We start from the raw sequence: 24497 nt of genomic DNA on the forward strand, positions 1-24497 counted from the left end.
CGTGGGGCTTGGACTCTAGGCCTGGGCGCTGTCCCTCAGCTCTTCAGCTCAAGGCGAGTGCTCTACCACTTGAGCCACAGCACCACTTCCAGCTTTTTCTACTTATGTGGTACTGAGGAATTGAACCCAGAGCCTTATGGATGCAAGGCAAGCACTCTTATCACTGAGCCACCTTCCCAGCCCTCCTTTTATACTCTTTAAAGTTTCTTTAGCTAAGTTGATTTATTTTCATACTTTATTTCTAAAGACTTTTTATTTTGTTTTTGTGCTGTTCCTGGGGCTTAAAATCAGGGCTTAGGCACTGTCCCTAACTTTTTTTTTGTTCAAGGCTAGTGCTTTACCACTTGAGCCTACTTTTGGCCTTTTTGGTGCTTATTTGGAGATGAGTTTCAAGGACTTTCTTGCCTGTGCTGGCTTTGAACTGTGATCCTCAGATCTCAGCCTCCTGAGTAGCTAGGATTACAGGTGTGAGTCCTCAATGCTAGCTGGTGTTAGTTTCTTGTGTTCCTTGTGTACTTTGGATTTATTAGGCCCTTGTTGGATATATTGCTGGTAAAGATCTTCACCCAGTATGTTGGCTATCTTTTTAGTTTAGTAGCTGTGTCCTTTGCGGTGCAGAAACATTGTAGTTTCTCTCAGACATTTTCATTTTACTTAAAAGAGATAATAATTAGGAAACCAGAAAATGTGACCTTAGCCATTTATTAATTCTAGTTACCAAGAATTTGGAACTGTGACCTAGTTAAAAGTCATGCTGGGGGCTGGGAAGGTGGCTCAGTGGTTAAAGTGCTTGCCTTGCATGCCTGAGGCCCTGGGTTCGATTCCTCTCAGCACCACATAAGCAAAAACAAAAAAGCCGGAAGTGGCGCTGTGGCTCAAGTGGTAGAACTCTAGCTTTCAGCTGAAGAGCTGAGGGACAGTGCCCAGGCCCAGAGTTCAGGCCCCACGACCGGACCAAAAAAAAAAAAAAAAGTCATGCTGGGTACTGGTGGCTCATGCCTGTAATTTTAGCTACTTTAGGAGATTGAGATCAGAGGATCACAGTTTGAAGCCAGCCCACTTTTTCCCAGCAGGAAAAAGTCCAGGAGACTCCTAACTCCAATTAACCACCAGAAAACCAGAAGTAGAGTTGTGGCTCAAAGTGGTAGAACACTAGCCTTGAGAGTAAAAGCTTAGGGACAGTGTCTAGGCCCTGATTTTAAGCCCCACAACCAATGACAACAAAATTTTACTCATGTCTTGATTCTCTGCTCGTCTTCTTCTCCTCTCCCCCCCTCCCCCCCCCCCCCCCCCCCCCCCCCAAGTCCTTGAACTTAAGGCCTGGGCACTGTCCCTGAGCTTTCTTTTACTCAAGGTTAGAGCTCTACCACTTGAGCCACAGCGCCACTTCTGGCTTTTTCTGTGTATGAGGTAATGAGGAATTGAATTTTGGGCTTCATGTATGTTAGGCAAGCCACATTCCCAGCCCTTGACATTTTTTTAATCAGATGTTTTTAATGCTTGTAATAATTTAATAACAACTAAATGTATATGCTCAGAATGCTTTAAGTGTGGGCTTTATTATTGTACAAAAATTGAGATATGAACATTTACTACTTTGGCAACTAGAGTGAGTGTTGATGAGTACTGCTGACCCCAGAAATCTTTGTATTTCTGGGGCTGGGAAGGTGGCTCAGTGGTTAAAGTGCTTGCCTTGCATGCATGAGGCCCTGGGTTCAATTCCTCAGCACCACATAAGCAGGAAAAAAAAAGCCAGAAATTGCACTGTGGCTCAAGTGGTAGAGCGCTAACCTTGAGCTGAAGAGCTGAGGAACAGCGCCCAGGCCTGGACCCCCCCCCCCCAAAAAAAAAATCTGTATATTTCTGAAAGAATAGTCTGAAGTTCTTTGACCTGTGAGATACATTGTGCTCTTTGAGTAGGTTGCAAATTGTAAGTATTAATAATTAAACTTTTGGAGACTCCTGTAGACTTCAAGACAGGTTAACAGTGGTAAATACCAAATACTACCTAGACTTGAAAGAATCTAAGTTTATATTTCTCTTTCCAATGTACTGTCTCACTGCAGACCTGAGTTTCTCAGGCTCTCCAAATGTTGGGGTATCCTTTGGTTGTGCTCTGGTCATTTCTTTTGTCAGTCCTGTTATTGATGGCTGTAAAGAAAGCAGAACAAGAGTAGGGTGTTGGTTTGGAGGCGTGGTTAAAGTCATAGGAATAAGAGGTTTGGAGCAAAGAGAATTTTTTTTTTCGGTTTTCCTCATTTTTGCTTATTTTACACTTCTGTTTGTATTTCTGAGTTTGCTTTTTGTTTATTTTGTTTTTGTTCATTTGTTTCAGAAACCCCATTTCATTTTACTTTGCCTAAAGAAGGTGATATTATTCCACCATTGACTGGCGCAACCCCACCTCTTATTGGGCACCTAAAATTGGAGCCCAAGAGACATAGTACTCCTATTGGTGAGTGAATTGAAAAAAAAGTGGATTTCCAAGATATCATTCTTTATGCAGGTGATAGTTTTAGCTCTGAAGAGTTGGGTCTGACTCACTGATAAGGTTTTTGTTTTGAAGACTGGTGCCATGGTATTTGATTCAGAGATTTTTTACTCCCAGGACATGACAGGTATTGAGAGGAAGGAAAGAAAGGGTGGAGGGAAGGAAGAGGGAAAGTATAAGAATTTTAGCTTGTTACTTGCAAAGTAATAAAATGAGTAGTGGGTAGTGATAAAGAACTGTACTATAAGAAAGAAAGTTGGATATAAGTACTATTTATTCATTCCCCTAGCTAATCAGTCTGCGGCTTGACAGGGCAAGAAAAACTTAGCTCCTCCTCCTCTGAATCAGCCAGTAGACTTCTACATTAACCTATTTGTTTTCTCTAGTCAGTGCTGGGAGGTAACAGTCATGCCGTCTGGAGTCTCCTGCTACCTTTGCCTGATGCTGGCAGATGTGGCTTGGCTGAGGGCTCATGGAGCATCCTTTGTCCAGATGCAGAAGTGGAACTGAATCCTGTTGCTCCTCTTAAGACCAGGTGTCAATACTAGTTCTTAGTTGTTGATACTTGTGACAGGATCTATCCTAGGAACTCCCTTTAGTACTGCAGAGTGGTGGAGTCATACAGGCAAATTGATGACTTTGATAATGCTGCTTTTTATTTCTGTAATTTAGTGTTCGTTCTTCCTTCTTGCTTCCCTTCTTTCAGATATTAGCAACTATCCAGAAAGCACCATAGCAACCAGTGATGTTATGTCTGAAAGCATGGTGGAGACCAACGATCCCATACTTACAAGTGAAAAAGGGGATTCTGGGTCTGTCCCAGAAATGGATGATAAACTCTGTCTAAGAATGAAACTGGTTAGTCCTGAGACAGAGGCAAGTGAAGAGTCTTTGCAGTTTAGTCTGGAAAGTAAGTTTTCTTTTATATTAATATTGGGTAACTACTAGCTCTAGATCAACTGGGGAAGTATTAATTATCTTCTGTGTAATGATTGCTATATTTGTAATTATAAATTTTTTTTTGTAAAGTCTTACAAGATTTCATTCTTCAGTTAGTCCCTGTTTACTGTGATGTGTTACTGAAGATGCCTCATCTTATAGATTATGTTGTTTATACCTCTGTTAAACTGGTATTTCTGTTAAGTAATTGCTTTTCATATTCAGAAAGCATTGAGATAGCAGGGAATGTAGGATTATGAGTTTACATTATGAATGTGTGTTTACTACTTTAGTATGAATTTCAGGTTGTTTCATGTGGTAGAATACAGAAGTAGTGCTGGGTGCCAGTGGCTCACGCCTATAATCCTAGTTACTCAGGAGGCTGAAGGCTAAGGATCAGCCAGGGCAGGAAAGTCCGTAAGACTTACCTCCAATAAACTACCAGAAAACTGGAAGTGTGGTTCAAGTGGTAGAGCTGAAAAGCTGAGGGACAGCACCTAGGCCCAGAGTTTAAGCCCCACCACCACCAAAAGCAAAAGAAAACAAAAAAAAAACAAAAAGGATCAGTTATGTTAAATCTTTGTGTCTTTGGGCTGGGAAGGTGGCTCAGTGGTACAGCGCTTGTCTTGCATGCCTGATGCCCTGAGTTCGATTCCTCAGCGCTACATAAGTAAAAAGAAAAAAGCCGGAAGTGGCGCTGTGGCTCAAGTGGTAGAGTGCTAGCCTTGAGCTGAAGAGCTGAGGGACAGCGCCCAGGCTCAGAGTTCAGGCCCATGACCGGACCCCCCAAAAAAAAAAGAAAAAGAAAAACCGTGAAGTTGGTCTTGTTTTCTCTTCTACATGAGGAAACAGACTCAGAAATAACAAAGTCATTTTTGGACTTACAAGTTCAGGAGCCTGGGCCAGAGCCACGTTTCTCTGTATAGGCCAGGACCCTCTCCTCTGAACTTCAGCTGACTCCTATATGGACTGCTGAGATCATATTAAGTCATGAATATTTTAGAAATGTTTAAAAGCAAATTTCAATCCCTTGACATATTTGGTGACATTCTGTGAAAGTATGGGCTTCTTTTCAGTAGCATCTTTAAGCCTTTGCTGCAGTTTTTTTCTTGGAAATGCCTTTCACTTACCTGTTCTGAGTATTTTGGAAGTACCTTCTATTTGCAGATATCCCTAAAATAGCACTCTAAATCTGTACATCAGTCTAATAGATTTTGAGTTTTTCTTCGTGTGTGTGGGTCCTGGGGCTTGAACTCAGGGCCTACATGCTTTCCCAGAGTTGTCTTTTTTTTGGCTTAAGACTAGCACTCTACTATTTGAGCAACATATCCACTTCTTTTTTTGTATGTGTACTTAATTGGAGATGCATCTCATAGACTTTCCTGCCTGGGCTGTCTTTTTTTTTTTTTTTTTTTGGGTCCGGTCGTGGGGCCTGAACTCTAGGGCTGAGCGCTGTCCCTCAGCTCAAGGCTAACGCTCTACCACTTGAGCCACAGCGCCACTTCTGGCTTTTTTCTTTTAGCTTATGTGGTGCTGAGGAATCGAACCCAGGGCCTCGAGCATGCAAGGCAAGCGCTCTACCACTGAGCCACCTTCCCAGCCCCCCCCCTTTTTTTTTTTTTGCCAGTCTTGGTGCTTGAACTCAGGGCCTGGGCACTGTTCCTGAGCTGCTTTGGCTCAAGGCTAGCACTCTACCACTTGAACCAAGTGTTACTTCTGGCTTTTTCTGGTTATGTGGTACTTAGAAATCAAACCCAGGAAGCAAGTACTCTACTACTAAGCCATGTTCTTAGTCCCCAGGCTGGCTTTGAACTTTTATTTTCAGATCTCAGCCTCCTGAGAAGCTAGGATTACAGACATAAGTCACCCATGCCTAGCAAGTGGTTTTTTTTTTTTTTTGGTGGGGGGGATTATAATTTTCAATTTATTTGAAGTTTTAATTTTTTCATATATAATTTCTATGTGAAGGAAGATGAATTTTAATTCAGATGGCTTAATTTTTATTTGAACATGTTAGTTTAATAATTCATTGCATTGTATTTGTTGTCAAATGATTTTGTATAGAAATTTTGAAAGAATTGGTGCGAATGAACAACATGTGTGCTATTAAGTGATAAGGCATCGTTTATGTTCATTTATTAGTTTTATTTCTGTCTTTTTGTAATTTGTTTCAAATATTAGTTGAGCAGGATAAAGGTTCTTAGGTATGAATTATATTTCTCTTTTGTTTCTCTCCTTGCATTTGTTTTTATTCAGAGCCAGTAACTAGTGAAAGAAAAAATGGATCTGCTGCTCTTGCTGAGGCTGTTGCCAGGTAACTGGAGCTGGTTGCTATTTGGAGAGCTTCAGTACAAAGCTGCTGGTAATGAGGAGGGGCTGATATATCTCCAGATGAAAAAGTGAAATTCAACTTAATGATTGTAGCAGTGTGTTGAATTTGATCATATGCTTTCTTAATTTTAAGACAACAATGCTTTTGTTAGATTTAAGGTATGTAAAGGCTTTTCCTCTTTTGCTGCTCTTTTTCTGTTGCCAGTGGTGAGGAAAAAAATTGAAGAGGGAAGGGATAGCTGTAGACATGTTCCTTCTGTACTTCCATACTCAGCCACAGCCGCCGGCCATTTTCTCTCTTGCCAAACTAGCTACTCTATTAAGCTGTTGTGATTGCTGTATTGCTCCCAGTAAAATGTAACCCTGTTGGTGAAGCTTTGCCATCTACTGTCTGAGAATACAGTTGTCATTTGTTTCTGGCATGAGTCACTTGCATAAAATTCGCTGCAGGAGTTGGTGAAGCATAGGTGAGGATTGATAAATCAGATATGAGGCACCTACCCTAAATCGGTAGGGCAGAGTAGGTATACAACTGCTGGAGTGTTGAGGGTGCTGGACTGAAAGTGTGTCCCACTTAAAAGGGTGCTCAGCTACATTGCCAATGGTTGTCACTTGCTAATGCAAATTTACTGTTCTCAATCTTCCAGTGTTTTAAAGAGAAATATGGATATTTAAAAATTAAAGCGTGGGTCTGGGAAGGTGGCTCAGTGGTAGAGTTCTTACCTCCAACGCATGAGGCCCTGGGTTCGAGTCCTCAGTACTACATAAGCAGAAAAAGCCGGAAGTAGCACTGTGGCTCAAGTGGTAGAGCGGTAGCTTTGAGCTGAAGAGCTGAGGGACAGCGCTCAGGCCCAGAGTTCAGGCCCCATGATGATCAAAAAAAAAAAAAAGCAAAATAGTTTGAGGACAAACAAGCAGCGGGACCCGCTCTGTGGACCATTCGACGGGAGGGCGCAGGACACCAAGAGGCTGATGCACCGCCCCACGGGGTGAGCTGGCCACAGCCGTCAAGAATGGGTTGTAAGCCAGGCGCCCGTGGCTCATGCTTATAATCCTGGCTACTCAGGAAGCTGAGATCATGAGGTTCACGGTTCAAAGCCAGCCCGGGCAAGAAAGTCCGTGAGACACTTTTATCTCCAGTAAACCATTAGAAAACCCGAAGTGGTACTGTGGTTCAAATTGTAGAGCACTCGCCTTGAGCTTAAGCGCTGAGGGACAGTGCCCAGGTCCTCAGTTCAAGACCCATCACCGACCAAAAAAAAACGATGGGCAGTGGACAGCTTGGAAGGGGAGTGGCCGTTGAAGCCGTTAGAGCCGTTGGAGTAGGGGAGGAGCAGAGCCTATATATAGGCTGCGTGTTCTGAGGGGCGGGGTGCTGGAGAGACATGGTGGGGAGAAAGAGGGCAAGAGGCACCAACCAGAGCCCCAAAGCAGAGCAGCCTGTGGAGAGGCCTGAGGCCTCTGCCAGGGCAGAGTGGAGAGGCGCCTCCCCAGCAGAGCGGGGGCGGCCTTTGGAGAGTGGAGAGGCCTGCAGAGGAAGAGGAAGGAAGGAAAAGCCTTCCCCTTTGGAGCTTTGGAGGTCTGGGATTGGAGGGGTTTTTTTTTTTGGTCAGTTGTGGGGCCTGAACTCTGGGCCTGGGCGCTGTCCCCCAGCTCTTCAGCTCAAGGCTAGCGCTCTACCACTTGAGCCACACAGCACCATTTCCAGTTTTCTGAGTAGTTTATTGGAGATGAGTCTCATGGCCTTTCCTGCCCGGGCTGACTTTGAACTGTGATCCTCAGATATCAGCCTCCTGAGTAGCTAGGATTACTGATGTGAGCCACCAGCGCCCCGCTAGGTTGGAGGTTTTTAAGACTGAGGTTTGCAAACTGACTAATTAAGGTCGAGGCTGCTGCTTGGAGGCTTGGAGGCCAAGGCTGCTCTTGGTTCTAGGTAGCTAGCCCAGGACAAGGTAGTTGCAGGACCCCTTTTCTAGTGCACATAGTGTAATTAAAACTTCCTTTGTCACTTTTAATCATGCCTAGATGGATTGGCTTGCTCTCAGGTCATAAAAATACTTGACCCTGATTTGTGATTTCTGATCCCTTACATAATCCTGTGATGTGTTCTATGTCTTAGATTATTTGCTGCGTGGACTTGTTTTGGCAGCACTGGGATTTGAACTCAGGACCTTGTATTTGCTAGACAGGTGGTTTACTGCTGAGTCATGCCTTTAGTTCTTTTATTGTGCTGGTTATTATTTCATTTGTTTATTTGCTGGTCTTAGGGCTTGAACTCTGGGTCTGGGTGCTGTTCCTGAGCTGCTTTTTGCTCAAGGAGAATGCTCTACTACTTGAGCCACAGCTCCATTTCCAGTGGTTTGGTTTTTTTTTTTTTGTCAGTCATGGGGCTTGAACTCTGGGCTTAGACACTATCCCTCAGTTCTTCAGCTCAAGGTTAGCTCTCTACCACTTGAGCCACAGCAACCACTTCTCGGCTCATGGACTTTCCTTCCTGGGCTGACTTTGAACCACGGTCCTCAGATCTCAGCCTCCTGAGTAGTCAGGATTACAGGTGTGAGCGACCAGTGCCCTGCCCACTTTGTGTTTTGAGTGATAAATTGGGGATAAACATCTCATAGAGACTTTTGTGTCCAGGCTGGCTTCAAACCGTGATCCTCAGATCTCAGACTCCAGAGTAGCTAGGATTCCAGCCAGAAGCCATCAGTGCCTGGCTTTGACTTGTCTTTTGAAATTATAGCATATCAGTCCCTCTTTTTCTGCCCTCTCTTGCAAATTGTCTATGGAAGGAACTAGGTTAGTTTGCTGTGTAGTTTTCTACAGTCTGGGCTTTGCTGACTATGTCTTTCTAGTATTTAATGTAGTTCTCTGCCTACCTTGTATCCAGTGACTTTCCTTGAATGGTTTTTTGTTGTATTTGTTTGAAACATATATGATGACGTGGCAGTTTAGTCTAAGGTAGTTTGGAGATTAAGCTGCAGAGGAAGGATTCCTTTTTTTCTCTAAAAAGATAATCTCAAGAGGTACGTTTCCCTTCAACACTAACATGATGCATCGCTCTACTGTATTACCTTAGTCCCCAGAAGACTATGTCAGTGTTGAGCTGCATCCGTGAAGCCCAGCGAGCGGATGAGGCTGGAGGTGAGGAGGGCTGTGCTGCGCCCGCTGGGTAAGCACGGCACGGCTGCTGCCTTTGGACTGTGTCCATTCCTTATATATATTACTATTGTTGTGTGAGTTTAGTTTTTGTTTTTTTGAGCTGGGGTCTTTAGTTTTTGGTTGGTTGTGGGGCCTGAACTCTGGGCCTGGGTGCTGTCCTCAGCTCTTCAGCTCAAGGCTAGCGCTCTACCACTTGAGCCACAGCGCCACTTCTCATGTTCTGAGTGGGCTATTGAAGATAAGAGTCTCTAGGACTTTCCTGCCTGGGCAGGCTTTGAATTGAGATCCTCAGATCTCAGCCTCCTGAGTAGCTAGAATCAGTGACGTGAGCCACTGATACCTGGCTGGGATTGGCTCTTACCCTGTGCTGCCTAGGCTGTCCTTGAGCCTCTTCATTCTTTTGTTACTAAAATTGTCAAAATAGGCTTTCCCTTGTAGCTAGGATTACAGGCATGAGCCACCAGCGCCCGGCTTGATTTTTCTTCTTACAGAATGTTGATTACCTTACCTGATCTTAATTACCTCCCAAAGCTCTCAACTTGAAAGTACTGTAGTTGGATTTAGCTGTTACTTTTTTAATACTTCAGCAGCACAATGATGGCTTTGGTATATTTTTGTGAAACAGAATTTGCTGCATAACCCAGGTTGTCCTTGAATTCACCCTCTGGTCTCTTTGAGTGCTAAAATTATAGGTGTGCATCACTGCGCCTAGCTCTGAAATGAAGTTCTAACATGAGTTTCTAAGGAGACAAGCCATATGAAAAAATCAAACACAGTTTCTTTCTGTTTTATTTTCAGGGGGAACTACCTTGATTTTCCTAGTACTCAGGAAGAGGAGAAAAAGAAATTGGATGGTGACCAAAGGACCAGGCAGAGTGAGCAGCCTGTGGGGCCCATCGGTTCTGTCAAGGCTCCTGCTGCTGCCGCTCCACACCAGAGAGCCGCGCACGAGCCAGCCAGCCCTGGAGGAGAAGCGATGGAGACAGATGTGCGAGAAGGCCACGGAGAAGGATGGAGTGTCAATCAGGAAAAACCCAGTAAGGTCTTGATTGAAAGGCCTGCCCAAAATAACATAGGAATCCAGACTGTGGAACATTGCCTGTTTGCCCCAGAAACTGTTTCAGCAGCAACTCAGACTGTAAAGAATGTCTGTGAGCAAGGGACCAGTACAGTGGACCAGAACTCGGGAAAACAAGATGCCACCGTACAGACTGAGAGGGGGACTGGTGAGAAACCAGCCAGTGCTCCTGGAGATGAAACAGAGTCTCTCCATAGTCAGGTGAGGATGGACTAGGGTGCTCAGAGCCCTTGCTTTTTTGTTTTTTTGATTGGTCGTGGGGCTTGAGCTCTGGGCCTGTACACTGTCCCTCAGCTCTTCAGCTCAAGGCTAGAGCTCTACCACTTGAGCCACAGTGCCACTTCCAGTTTTCTTGTGGTTTATTGGAGATAAGTGTTTCATGGACTTTCCTGCCTGGGTTGGCTTTGAACCGTGATCCTCAGATCTCAGCCTCCTGAGTAGGATTACAGGCGTGAGCCACCGGCACCTGGCCTGAGGCCTTGCTTTTGACTGTGTGAATTATTAGAGAATTGAAGTTGTAGAACTTTCAGTGGCAACTTGTTTTTTGGATTGGTTGTGCGTTTTGAACTCTGGGCATAAACGCTGTCCCTGAGCAATTTTGCTTAAGGCTAGCACTCTACCACTTTGACTCACAGTTTTCCTTCTTGTTTGCTGGTGATTAATTAGAGAAGAGTCTCATGGACTGTTCTGTCCAGTCCCGCTTTGAACTACAATCCTTACATTTCAGCCTGCTGAGAAGCAAGGATACAAGTGTGAGCCACCAGGGCCCAGCACTAATGACAACTTTTAACATTTTTGGGTAGGATAGTAGTTAAGCCTATGGAGGGCTGGGAAGGTGGCTCAGTGGTAGAGCGCTTGCCCTGCATGCATGAGGCCCTGGGTTCGATTCCTCAGCACCACATAAGCAAAAAGGAAAAAGCCGGAAGTGGCGCTGTGGCTCAGGTGGTAGAGCGCTAGCCTTGAGCTGAAGAGCTGAGGGACAGCGCCCAGGCCCAGAGTTCAGGCCCCACGACCAGACCCCCCCCCCAAAAAAAAAAAGACTATGGGGTTTGTCTAGGACAGAGATAAGGTAGTGAAAAGTATAGTTAGCTGTAAAGTGGAATAGAGCTAGTCTGTCAAGTAGGCCTTCACTGGAAAAGAGAGCCAGGGGTACAGTCTGGGTTGTATAATATTCTTGAACATTAAGTCTTTCCTTTCTGTTATTCTTACTCTGCTTTCTGTTCTTTTTCCCCAAATCATTTCACCATGGCATCAGAAAGTAAAGGAATAGGAGAAGCATATGACGACAGTGTGTCACAGTGCTGAGCCAGAAAGAACAGTGATAAGAATGGGTGAGAAAAGGCCTAAGGAGATGGGAAGCCACTAAAGAGAGGCCAGGACTGGTGAAAATGAGGCTAGCGGAAGACCAGGTTTGGGGATAGAGTGGGAAAGGATTGGTCTTAGTGAAAATGGAGTAGTGGTGAGGGGAGGGATGTCCGTGTTAAGCCAGGCATGGTGGTGCCTGACTATAATGTGGAGCGGGGGAGGCTAAGACATCAGGATTGTGGGTTTGAGCCCAGACAAAACAAAAAAGCAACCAAAACAAAAGGCAAAAAGGTGTTTACAAGTAAGTGCCAGTTTGCAAAATGTCATGGGTGATGTTCAAGTCCCTGGCAGGGCGATTTTGGAAGGTGTTAGTTGGCTACACAGCCTTTCAGCTGCTCTAGTTAGACCACTTTTGCTACCATCAGCTTAGGAAATCTTGTGTTCTGATTGTCCAGATTGTCTGTTTATCAAATGTGGAGTTTCATTGAATGTTTAGCTTAGAATATGCTGTCAGTTTGCTTAAAACCCAACCCGAGGGCCAGACTCAAGGGCGATTAAAAAAAGGATTTGCCGTCACTAGTGGCAGACCTGGAATGGGATCCCAGCGAGTCTTTGTTTTTAAATCTGACTTGTTTAGTTTGTTGCTTCTTATTTCTCCTCTTCTTCCTCCCTCCCTCCCTCCTTCCCTCCTTTCTTCCCTCTCTCCATCACTCCTCTTCTTTCCTTCTGCCTCCCTTTCTTCTCTCCCCCCCTTTTTTCTTTCCCTTCTTCTCTCATCTTTCTCTCCTCTCTCCCCCTTGCTCTCCCTCCCCTCTTGTTCTCTCTCAATCTCTCTCACTTTTTTCTTCCCAGTATCTAGCCTTGTATTCTTGCATGACTTTCTTGGATGGTGCTTTACCACTTGAGCCATGCTTCCAGTCTGGTATTTTGTTGGTTCATTTGAGATTAGTCTCAGACTTTTTCTGCCAGGGCTGATTGAAACTTCAGTCCTTTAGGTGTCAGCCTCCTGAGTAGCTAGGATTACAAGAGTGAGCCACTAGAGTAACAGTCTCTGAGAGCTAAGAGCTAAGTTTCTCAGCTAAACTAAGCTCTACTTTGCTTCTGTTTCTTTCCATTTTTAAAATATTTGTATTCCATATAATAATTGGCTTTATCTGCCTTTGTGTAGAGAATTAAATGTAGAAATCATATGAGAGCCACTAGATGTTATTGTCCTTTATCTTTTTTTTTTTTGTCGGTAGTGGGGCTTGAACTCTGGGCCTGGGCGCTGTCCCTCAGCTCTTCAGCTCAAGGCTGATGCTCTACCACCTGAGCCACAGCGCCACTTCCGGCTTTTTCTGTTTATGTGGTGCTGAGGAATCAAACCCAGGGCCTCGTGCAGGGGAGGCAAGCGCTCTCATCACTGAGCCACCTTCCCAGCCCCATCCTTTATCTCTTCATATTCTCCATCTGTCAGAAAGGGAAGTTATCTGTGTTCAATCTCACGACAATGATAAGAGGCAGCGAACACTTGTAGTAAGACCCTGGCTGTGAGGTCACTCCTTCATTAAGATGTGAAGATTAAGACACAAGGCCTCCAGACGCTCAGTACTGAGTTTGGCTGAAGGCCCTGTGTATCATGGATTCATACATGCTTTTATTTATTTACTTGGGTATTTTAAGTTCAGGATATTGCACTTGCTAGGTACATGCTCTACCACTTGAGCCAATCCTATAGACATACATGGTTTGGACCAAGCATGATCAGAAAAAGTAATACATTTTAATGAAATCAAGATGTTTCAAGAACAAAATATTTAAATTCTTACATGTGCAATCTGCAGTTGGGTTATGAGAGAGGCTCTCTCATTCAGTCTCCTGTTACCAGTGTTGTCTTCAGTGTTTTCCTGCCCTTAATTTTGTGAAAATAAGCCTTTTATAAAGCCAGGTAAACATTAAGTTAAAGTGCTTAATTTAAATGGTAAAGTGAAAAGCTTACATTTGTTAAAGATGGTGTGTATGGAAGGGAAGTAGGCAGTCTAATGCAGGAAATGGATGAAGCATTCCAGAACTGTGCTGAGCTTTAGGCATTCTGAGCAGGCGCAGGCTTTTCTCAGTGGGGTCCTTGGACCCATACCTTCAGGTACAGGATCTCCTATTTATTATTGCTCTTACTATAATTACTAGTACTACTGAACTTCTACAACTTATGGTGACCCTACATACCAGTTTTAGACAGTGTAAAATAACTAAGAGCTAGCTGTTCCTGCTAGAAGTGCTAGAATAATAGATATTTTTGGATGGGTATAGGATTTATTTGGGAATGATAAAGTTCTAGAGATGGCTGTTAGTAGGATTCACATTGTTTGCATTGTGAATATACTCAAATGTTATAGCACTCTATGCTTAAAAGTGGCACATAGCCTATATAAATTGTGATTTTTCAGCTACTAATACATAGAAAACAGACTGGCTGAGATTTGGACTAACAAATTCCTACATTTTTCTTTTTTCCTTTTTTTTTTTGTCCTCAGGCTTGAACTGTGGGCCTGAGCACTGTTCTGAGCTCTTAAGCTCAAGGTAAGCACTCTGCCACTTGAGCCACGGCGCCACTTCTGATTTTCTGATGGTTAATTGGAGATGAGTCTCACTGACATTCCTATCTGGCTTTGAATGAACTGTGATCCTCAGCTCTCAAGTCTCTTGAGTAGCTAGGATTATAGGTGTGAGCACCAGCTGCCCAGCTATTTCTACTTTTCTAAAGAATGGTTACAAATGTAAAATTAATACTCACTGATAAGTCATCAAAATTAGAACGGCTACTCGGTATTGCCCCTCCCTCCAAAATTAGAAGCCCAATACTGGCAAGAAAAAAAGTAGAATTATAATTTTAAAATTATGCACTTTCAGGAAGTGGTGCTGTGGCTCAAGCGGTAGAGCGCTCGCCGTGAGCTGAAGAGCGCAGGGACAGCGCCCAGGCCCAGAGTTCAAGCCCCACGACTGACACCCCCCTCCCAAAAAAAAATTATGCACTTTCAGCTATCAAAGATTCACTTAAATATCCTTTGATATGAGTGGTATATGTGGTTTTGCTTTAGATCTATATCATGTCAAGGCAAGTCATGCTGACATAGATACCTCCTAATCTCTGGCTACATAATGGTTTCCTATTATATAGCTGAGTTCATCTGCAAGCCAGTAGAAAACAAAACACCTGGAAAATGTCATCACACTCGATTTGTAAATCCTCAACAGCTACTCAGAAGGCTGAAATCGGAGGATTTTGGTTCAAAACCAGTTTGACAGAAAAGTCTGAGAGATTCTTATCTCCAATTAACCAACAAAAACCTGGAACTAGTCCTGTGGCTCAAAAGTGGTAGAGTTCCAGTCTTGAATGAAAAAGCCAAACAAGAGTGAGACCCCTGAGTTCAAGCCTAGTTACCCCCTCAGAAACAGACAAAAAAGCAGCTGATGTGTGGCTCTGATCATTTAGTGGGACCTGCTCTTCTGTATCTTCTGTCTGTCACAGGGAGAAGAAGAGTTTGATATGCCTCAGCCTCCGCACGGACATGTCTTGCACCGTCACATGAGAACAATCCGCGAAGTGCGCACGCTTGTCACCCGTGTTATCACAGACGTGTATTACGTGGATGGAACAGAAGTAGAAAGGAAAGTAACTGAGGTAATGCCCTTGGTCTATGTGCCAGGTTTCGTTTTGTTTTGTTTGTTGTGGGTCGTGGGGCCTGAACTCTGGGCCTGGGCGCTGTCCCTCAGCTCTTCAGCTCAAGGCGAGCACTCTACCACTTGAGCCGCGGCACCACTTCCGGCTTTTTTCTTTTTTCTTATATGGTGCTGAGGAATTGAACCTAGGGCCTCATGCCAAGCGCTCTACCACTGAGCCACCTTCCCAGTCCAGCTTTTTTTTTTTGTTTTTAAGTAGAAAAGACACAAGAATTGTGTTAGAAGAAAGGCCCTGTCTCCTTTCTGTTTCTCCAACTATAAATTCATTGTTTGGTGTTGGGTCAGTCTGATCTTTTCTATAAAAACAACTTGAGGAATCTTTGCTTTCATTTCCTTCATGGTCAGCAGCAAATGTTTCTTTTTTTTTCATCTCTCCCTACTTTATCTTGTTCTAAAATGCTAAAGCTGCAGAATAATGGTTACAATCTCTCATGTATGAAGTTTTTATGTATGATATTGAATTCTTGGAATCCCTAATGAAGTTTGGAGCTCCAGTCTAGATTTGTGTGTTTCCTTACTGGTTTTCAGGTTGGCTTGTTTTCTCGGCTGACTTTGTGTGGTCATGGAGCTTCTGGAAGAAGATCCACTTCTATTTTTCAGTGGGTTTCTCTGCAGACTTAATTTCTAGTGTCAGTACGTTATTGGTATTTATTGACTTGTAAATGGATGACATCAATGCTGAATTTGTTTAGATCTAATACTGGCTGAGATTAGATATTCTAGAATTAAAGATCTGGAGTCTTTTAATACATTTTAAGATCTGGCAAGTATTGGCAAGATATACAACTATTGTCTTCCTTGTCTCATTTTTGTCTGATACTTTAATCCTGTTTGCTAGCCATGTAGGAAGTTGTGCTCAGGAATTAAACTCTGGTCATGTAATTTTATTACATGAAGCATTTTTATTTCTCATTCAGTAATAGGTCTTTATGGCTTTCATGTTAAATAACACTTGACATTAGTTTGAGAAACTTTTAATTATATATCAAATCCCAGAAACAGTTCTTTTTAATGATACTTTGGGGGGGGGGTTCAACTCAGAGCGTCTTGCTTACTATGCCGGCGCTCGCCTACTTGAGGTTTTCCCTTTTTTGTCCTCAAATCTCCTGCCAACTAGCATGACAAGCATATACCACTATATCTGGCTTTATTGGTTGAAGTGTCACTTGTTAACTGTTTTGTCAAGTCTGGCCATAAACTGTGATCATTCTTAGCTCTGCTTTGTGGCTCAGGCCTTTTTAAGAAAAAGAGTTTCTAAGACATTTTTGTAGAATTTCTTGATGTTAACTACAATTTTGGAAAGTAATTTGGCACAGTGTCAAATCTTAGTATTGGAGGTGGGGTGAAGCCCATCAAATCACATTCTTTTCCTTTCATCCCCCTCAGTAGGAACTTCGGGTACTCTTGTTTATGCTTTCTTTTTTTTTGTCTTGGTGGTACCAGGCTTTTAACTTAGGGACTCACATTTGCTAGGTGCTCTACCACTTGAGTCATGACCCTAGATGGATTTGCTTTGTTTTTTTTCAGTGTATTAATATTAGTGATACTGGGGGTTTGAATTCAGAGCCGTGAGCTTGCTAGCAGTGCTCTATCATTGAGTTATGTTGCCAGCCCTTTTTTGCACTAATTATTTTCAGTAAATTCTTGCTTCCTGCCTGGCAGTGCACCTGGCCAATAATCTTCCTATTACTCACCTTGCACTGTCACTAGGAAGACAGGCATTTTCTGCCATGCCTAATTTCTTCCTTAGATGGAGTCTCATGGACTCTTCTGCCTAGGTTGGCTCAAATTGTGGTCCATCCATCTTAACCCCATAAGTACCTAGGAAAACTGGAGTGAGGTGTGAGCCACTGGCACCTGATCTTCTCCCTACCTTTTTGTGTGGTACTGGGTTTGAATTAAAGGCCTTCCTCAGATTGCTTGCTCTGGTTGCTCAGGTATGCTCTTACCACTTGAGCTACCAGTTTTGTTATTTTTGCTGGCTAGAGATGAAGGCTCATCATTTTCTGCCTGAGCTGGCTTCAAACGTTGCTCGTCCATACCTCAGCTCCTGAGTAGCTAAGGTTGCAGGCATGAATCAGCAATACCCAGCTGTGCACCTGACCCAGTTTAATGGATTTTAGAGGAACAATTTTCAAGAAGTAAAAATCATTTAGTCATCTGTAGTATTTAAATGTGTGCATTGTACACTGTTTCCTTGGAGAGCTTGTAAACTCATTAAAGGAAGACTCTATCTTACACTTCTGAATGTATCGTCTCTGTTAGCATAATTTGTTTTGAACATTCTAGGCTAGAAAGGTAACAGTGTATCGTGCATGCTGTAGTTTTTCTGCCCTTTTCTATCCTAGAGGACATTGCTGGTTGGTGCTAGAACTTCCCTATTGAACGGGGTTTTGGAGCTTCCTTTAAACTGATAGCCACCAAAGTGAGCATGTAGATGAAGCCAGTTTGACATTTTTGTGCTCCATGCCTACTGCAAATTCACAAACTTCAGTGATAAGTTTTTAGGTCTTTATTTTTTCAGCTATATTGTATTTGGTCTATTTTTTCCTAATTATTTCTTTGTGATCATTTATTGAATGATAGCTAATGTCAAAAACCATGTAATGTCGCCCACGGTTAATGAAGTATCTAGACATGGGTCCCCCTCCTTTCCCCCCTCCCCTCCCCTCCTCTCCTGTATTGGGGCTTGAACTCAGGGCCTTGGGCTCTCTTGGCTTTTTCTCACAAGGCTGGTGTCTACCACAGGAGCCACACCTCTGCTTTGCTGGTTAATTGGTGATATGTCTCAGATTTGTCTGCCTTAGCTGGTTTTGAACCTTGATCCTCAGATTTCAGCCTCCTGAGTAGCTAGGATTACAGGCGTGAGTCATTGGTGTCCAGTTCTAAATGTACTAACAAACTCGTGTGCTTTTTTAACCTACCTCCTTACTTCTCTTCACTCAGTAAATACTTCTCGGTTAGAATCTCCTGGCACCTTGAAGTCTGTATACATGAACGATAAAAAGATAATTTATTTCAGTGTAGAGTTTTCTTCCAAAATCTTCTGCCATCTTTATTTTTCCATTAAGATGTTATATATCAAGATGGCTCTGGTGACTCATGCCTGATCTCAGGAGGCTGAGATCTGAGAATTGGGGTTCAAAGCCACAATTGACTATTATCTCCAGTTAACTAACAAAGATCCAGAAGTAGAGCTGTGGTTCAAGTGATAGAGCACTAGCCTTGAGCAAAAAGCTCAGGGAGTGCCCAGCTCCTGAGTTCAGGCTCCAGGGCCAGCGCACACATACACAAGAAGACGTCCTGTGTTCCCGGTAGAATAAACAGATCCGAAGTGTTCAGTGACTTGCTAATTTTCTATAACCATTGCTCAAAACAGGTACAGAATACTGTCCATATTTTGAAAAGTTCCCTCCTGAGTCCCACCTTTCAGCATTAACATTTCTTCCCACTGTCACGTTAGCTTATATTGCCATGGCTTCTTTTTGCTTCTGTATCCATTTCGTCACTGCAGGAAACGGAGGAGCCAATTGTAGAATGTCAGGAGTGTGAAGCTGAAGTTTGCCCCTCGCACACAGGGGGCTCCTCGGGTGACCTGGGCGATATCAGCTCCTTCTCCTCCAAGGCCTCCAGCTTGCACCGCACGTCCAGCGGGACGAGTCTCTCGGCCATGCACAGCAGTGGCAGCTCGGGGAGAGGAGCCGGACCACTCAGAGGGAAAAGCAGCGCGACGGAGCCCACAGATTTTGCCTTCCCCAGCTCCCGAGGAGGCCCAGGAAAACTGAGGTGCAGACAGGGACTCCAGAGGCTGAGCCACAGCAGGGGCGGGGTGCTGGGGACAGTTCTAAATCCCCTCCTTGATCTATGATAAACAACGCCCCTTCCTCCGCGCTTATTTCTCCTCTTTGGGGCTGGTGTGGGAGGGGCACTATTTTTTGGCAAAAAAGTCCCTGAGAGAAAGCAGGTGAAAGGACTTGGAGATCCCGGGCACATAGCTCTACTCCCCCCATATTCTCCATGCCAGGCTTGTTTTGGTTAGGAGTACAGGAGCTTTGAAGTAATGTTCCTAACTTGATGAGTCTTAGCCTTTGTTCAGGTGTCCAGAGTCTGAAATCGATGAGAAGGCAGAGCAGAAACAGGTGCGCCAGTTTTCAGGGTCGCAGTCAGAGGGAATAATAGACTTTCCTACAGGAAATGTCCTTTCCTTGTATCCCACGCCTCGCGTCCCCGGCTGAGGTTGTGGGGTTTGTGTGAACCAGCTTCCTGCTGTCCTGGAGGCCTGCCCCATGGAGCCTGGCATGCACGGGGAGGCCCATGCAGACCTTCTGTGAAGGAAGGATGTAGTAGCGGTTACTACACTAACCTGTCTTCATTTTCCAGCCCTAGAAAAGGGGTTAGTCAGACGGGGGCACCGGTATGCGAGGAGGACGGCGATGGCATCAGACAGGGAGGGAAGGCTCCAGTCACGCCGCGCGGGCGCGGGCGCAGAGGCCGCCCACCATCTCGGACCACTGGAACCAGGTACCTGGGGACTGTGAGATACATGTAGCCTATGACTTGTTCAGAAAACAAGGGAACAGAAAGAAGAGAAGGGGGACTGAGAGGATGTGGGGTATCAGGAGGGAGAAATGCACCCACACCCAGGGGAGTGGGAAGGGATGAGGGTGAGGCGTGCGCACGGTGATGGGGTTTGTACAGAGAGCGCTGGAGAGACCCCTGCAGTGTGGACACACGGGGGAGGGGAAATGGATAGGTAGATAACACTTTCATTGTCTTCATTTTCATTGTTTTTTCCCATTATTTCTCTTTAGAGAAACAGTTGTGTCTGGCCCACTGGGCATAGAGGATATTTCGCCTAGCATGTCTCCAGATGACAAATCCTTCACCCGAATTGTGCCCCGGGTCCCAGACGCTAATAGAAGAGCAGATGTGGGTGCTAGCACTTTGCGGCGTAGCGACTCGCCAGAGATTCCTTTCCAAACCGCTGCCAGCTCTGCAGATGGCGTCGATGCTTCCTCGCCAGGAAGCAGCTTCGTAGGGCTCCGTGTTGTGGCCAAGTGGTCATCCAATGGCTACTTTTACTCTGGAAAAATTACTCGAGATGTTGGAGCTGGGAAGTATAAATTACTCTTTGACGATGGGTATGAGTGTGATGTGTTGGGCAAAGACATTCTTCTTTGTGATCCCATCCCACTGGATACTGAAGTGACAGCCCTCTCGGAGGATGAGTATTTCAGTGCAGGTAATAAAGAAGCTGAATCTGTGGATTTCTGTGCCCCGGGACCATTGGAGCTCCATCCTGTCAGTCATCACCAGGACTTTCCTCCCTGCCTCAGCTGGCTCTGTCGAGCAGAGACTGTCCTGTAGCACTGCTTGCTTCTGCCACGTCCTTTCCTTTTTTCTGTGTTGGTCCTAGGGCTCGAACTGAGGGCTGCTTACTGATGCTTGTTTGTTTTTTTTGCTCAAAGCTGGCACTCTTGTCAGTTGAACCACAGCTCCACTTTCCACTGTTTGGTGATCAATTGATGATAAGAGTCTCATGGAGTTTCCTACCGGTGCTGGCTTTGAACCAAGAGCCTCAGATTCTAAGTAGCTAGGGTGACAGGTGTGAGCCGTCAGTGTTCATTCAGCTGCACTTGGGGGCATTTTTCAGAAGGTCTGCAGAGCGTAGGGTGCGGCTAGGGCAGCCTGCCAGCGTCTTCCTCACGCAGCTGTCCTGCTGCTCAGCTTCCTAAATTGGCAAATAGTCTTCAGAATTAAGAAACCAGTTTTAGTTTTTTTATTTTTATTTTTCATTTAAAAATTTTTTTTATTGTGAACATACTGTACAGAGGGGTTACAGTCACATGGGCAAGATAGTGAGTACATTTCTTATCAAGCATTGTAGCCTCCTCCTTTGTTTCCCTTCCCATCCCTTCCCAGGCTCCCCCCCAACCCAATTCTCCTCCCCTCCCCCCCAGTTTTAGTTTCTTACTAACTAAACTAGATTCTATTTGGATTTTACCAGCTTTTCTGTAATGTTTTTCTATTCCAGGATCTAGCCGAGGATACCTATACATTTAGCCATCATGTTTACTTTTGGTCGCCTTTAGTTTGTGGTAATTTCTGTCTTTTGTTTTTCATGACCTTTTGAGGAATACTAGTCAGGTATTTTATAAAATATTTCTCAACCTGGATTTGTCTAATGTTATTAGACTAGAGTTAAGGATTTTGTTTGTTTGTGATTCCAGTCTCAGGGCTTGGGCACACTGTCCCTGAGCTTTATCTGCTCAAGGCTAGTGTTCTTCCACTTGAGCCAGAGCTCAACTTCTGGCTTTTTGGGTGGTTAAGTGGAGATAAGGGGCTCATGGACTGCCTAAATTGGCTTTAAACTGTGATCCTCAGAGCTCAGCCTCCTGAGTAGCTAGGATTACAGGTGTGAGCCACCAGTGCCCAGCTAGAGTTAAGGATTTGAAAAAAGAATGCCAGTTTGCCAGGCGCCAGCCAGTGGCTCATGCCTGTAATCCTAGCTATTCAGGAGGCTGAGATCTGAGGATCACAGTTCAAAGCCAGCCCTGGCAGGAAAGTCTGTTGAGACTCTTATCTCCAATAAACCACTAGAAAACTGGAAGTGGTGCTGTGGCTCAAGCAGTAGAGCACTTGCTTTGAGCTGAAGAGCTCAGCGATAGTGCCCAGACCCCAGAGTTCAAGCCTCACAACCGACAAAAAAAGACAAAAAAAATGCCAGTGTGGTGAAATTCCCTTTCTTTGTTTTTTTTTTTGGGGGGGGGTCCGGTTGTGGGGCCTGAACTCTGGGCCTGGGCGCTGTCCCTCAGCTCTTCAGCTCAAGACTAGCGCTCTACCACTGGAGCCACAGCGCCACTTCCAGCTTTTTTCTTTTTGCTTATGTGGTGCTGAGGAATCGAACCCAGGGCCTCATGCATGCAAGGCAAGCGCTCTACCACTGAGCCACCTTCCCAGCCCTGAAGTTCCCTTTCTATCATACCATTTGGGACTGAGGGAAGTGTATGCCATTGTGCTGATGGCAGACTTTGTCACTGGGAAGGTGGGAGTCGCCAGGTTTCTCCACGTTGAACATGAGTAGTAGTTGTTGTTTTTCCTTTCCATAGTCTTTCTTTCCTCACTGACTTTTTTATACTTCCTTCTTTGATGGGAACTTAGGAGCTACATATATTTAACTTAGGTGTAAGTTACTGTTGGGTTTGCATGCCTGTACACCTACTACTTTCTAATTTGAAGAATAATGCCTTAGGCTGGATATGGTGGCTCATAGCCATAATCCCAGATACTTTCAAGGCACAGATAGGAGGTTTGGGGTTCAGCGGGCAAAAGTGTACAATTTTGTCTGAAAATAATATAAAGCATAAAGGGCAGAATGAGAAGCTAGTGTTGGTGGTGGGGGATTTACGCAAGATTCTCCTGTTTCACGAGCTCACTGTCCCTGTACGCGAATGTACTTGAAGATGCCAATTTGTGTTGACTTCATTATTTTAAATCATCCCTTTGAGTTGAACATGGACTAGGATACAATGGACAGACATGCCTTTCTGTTGGCGTCTTCCTGGCTCTCTTGTATTTGGGATTCTCTTAGTAGTGCTCTTTGGCCTTTGTTTCAATGTTAAAAGGGCCACTGAACTATTTAGTGCTAGTGACACAAACTGGCTGTGTGAGGCAATTTTTTATGATCTGATCTGTGATTCAGTTTATATCAAATGTATCGGCTCTTTTATTTTGGGGGGGGGTCTAGTCATGAGGCCTTGACTCTGGGCCTGGGTGCTGTCCCTCAGCTCTTCAGCTCAAGGCTAGCGCTCTATCACTTGAGCCACAGCACCACCTCTGGCTTTTTTCTTTTAGCTTATGTGGTGCTGAGGAATCGAACCCAGGGCCTCGGGCATGCAAGGCAAGCGCTCTACCACTGAGCCACCTTCCCAGCCCTTGGCTCTTTTTTTGTTGTTACAAATCCACGTTTCCATTGTATTCAGTCAGTCCCACCCCTCTATCACAAAGAACAGGTTTCACTGTTTATTATCATAGTAGGAAATAGTTTATTTTCACAGTCCTGAACACCCTTTATCCTCCCCTCCAGCCCACTCGCCTCTTGCTGGTCCTCCCCGACCAAGTCTGTTTCTGTCCCCCATCCCTTGCTGATCAGTAGCTTTCCCTGCTCTGTGCTGCCTTCATGGGCTGCCAGTGTGACTCTTAGAGCCAGCTAGATGTCAGCAACAGAGTGAATCATTCCGTCAAGGGGTGATGATTTTGTGTTCCTTTATTGAGGTAGTCTACTAATGTCAATTTTAGATTCTTCTAGTTCTAGCAGCTCTCATTACAAGTGTATTTTGGTCTTGTGCTTGTTGTGTGTTGGAGAGGTCTTTGTGATTTAGCTTGGTGATAGGATTTAAGCTTGGATTTTATTCCTCAGTACCACACACCCAGAAAAAGCAGGTAGTGTGCTAGCCCTGAGCAAAAGCAGCTCCAGGACAGTGCCTCTGTCCTGAATTTGAACCACACCAAACGAGAAGGCTTGTTTTGAGCAGCTTTATGTGATAACTGAAGGCCACCTAGAGGCAAGAAAATGTCCTTATTCTGATCTTACAGTAGCTACATGAATGCTAAGTGGTATGACCCCTCTGGGCTGGGTGCCTTCTAGCATGCCCTGCGTTAGGCCCGCTTTGTAGACCTTTTTAAGAAGGTATGTGTGCCTTTTTTATGTTTTCATACTCCAGGAGTGGTGAAAGGACATAGGAAGGAGTCTGGGGAGCTGTACTACAGCATTGAAAAAGAAGGCCAAAGGAAGTGGTATAAGCGAATGGCTGTTATCCTGTCCTTGGAGCAAGGAAACAGACTGAGAGAGCAGTATGGGCTTGGTCCTTATGAGGCAGTGACGCCGCTCACAAAGGCAGCAGATATCAGCTTAGGTAAGACCTTGGCCTCCTGAGCTGCTCACTGCCTGAGCTCCGTCGTGTTGCTTACAGACGGGGAGGGGCGGCTTCTACAGAGCAATTGGTACTGTTTCCCTACATTTTGCTTCTTTTGCTGTTCCTGGGGCATGAACTCAGGGCCTGGGCGCTGTCCCTGTGTTCAGGGATAGTGCTCTACCACTTGAGCTACAGCTCCACTTGTAGCATTTTGGGTAGTTGACTAGAGAAAAGATGAGTCCCATGGATTTAACTTCCCAAGCTGGCTTTGAACTGTGATTGTCAGATCTCAGCTAGAATTAGAGGTGTGAACCACTCGTGCCTGGCCTGTCTATTTTTGTATGTGGTCTCTAGGTTGGTATGAGCTGGAGTGACGGCTGTCCATTTCTAGAGTTCTTGTCCTACCTGTTATTTCCAGTACCAAATAATAAGTCCGTAGGGCTTTTGTGGTCTTTCCTGACTTACAGGAGACTAAACCCATCCCTGTTACAGCGGTGCTTGCAGGAAAAAGCGGGCCTAAGAGAGGTGGGGAAAGGTACCTGTATTTAAATCACCATCT

General features: G+C 44.7%; 1 protein-coding gene across 2 annotated transcripts in view; it reads left to right on the plus strand.

The window, feature by feature from the left end:
- The window catches only part of Tp53bp1 (tumor protein p53 binding protein 1), a 66763-nt gene that overhangs the window by 32332 nt on the left and 9934 nt on the right, over positions 1–24497 (plus strand). For both annotated transcript variants that reach the window (XM_013010110.1, XM_013010109.1), the window contains 10 exons: positions 2336–2455; positions 3198–3401; positions 5687–5744; positions 8838–8930; positions 9719–10199; positions 14812–14964; positions 18538–18809; positions 19404–19544; positions 19835–20265; positions 23747–23938. In XM_013010110.1, the coding sequence (XP_012865564.1) occupies positions 2336–2455; positions 3198–3401; positions 5687–5744; positions 8838–8930; positions 9719–10199; positions 14812–14964; positions 18538–18809; positions 19404–19544; positions 19835–20265; positions 23747–23938 (2145 nt within the window). The remainder of the gene's footprint in view (positions 1–2335; positions 2456–3197; positions 3402–5686; positions 5745–8837; positions 8931–9718; positions 10200–14811; positions 14965–18537; positions 18810–19403; positions 19545–19834; positions 20266–23746; positions 23939–24497) is intronic.

The sequence above is a fragment of the Dipodomys ordii genome, unplaced genomic scaffold (assembly GCF_000151885.1).
Source record: "Dipodomys ordii isolate 6190 unplaced genomic scaffold, Dord_2.0 Scaffold11, whole genome shotgun sequence".
Lineage (NCBI taxonomy): Eukaryota > Metazoa > Chordata > Mammalia > Rodentia > Heteromyidae > Dipodomys > Dipodomys ordii.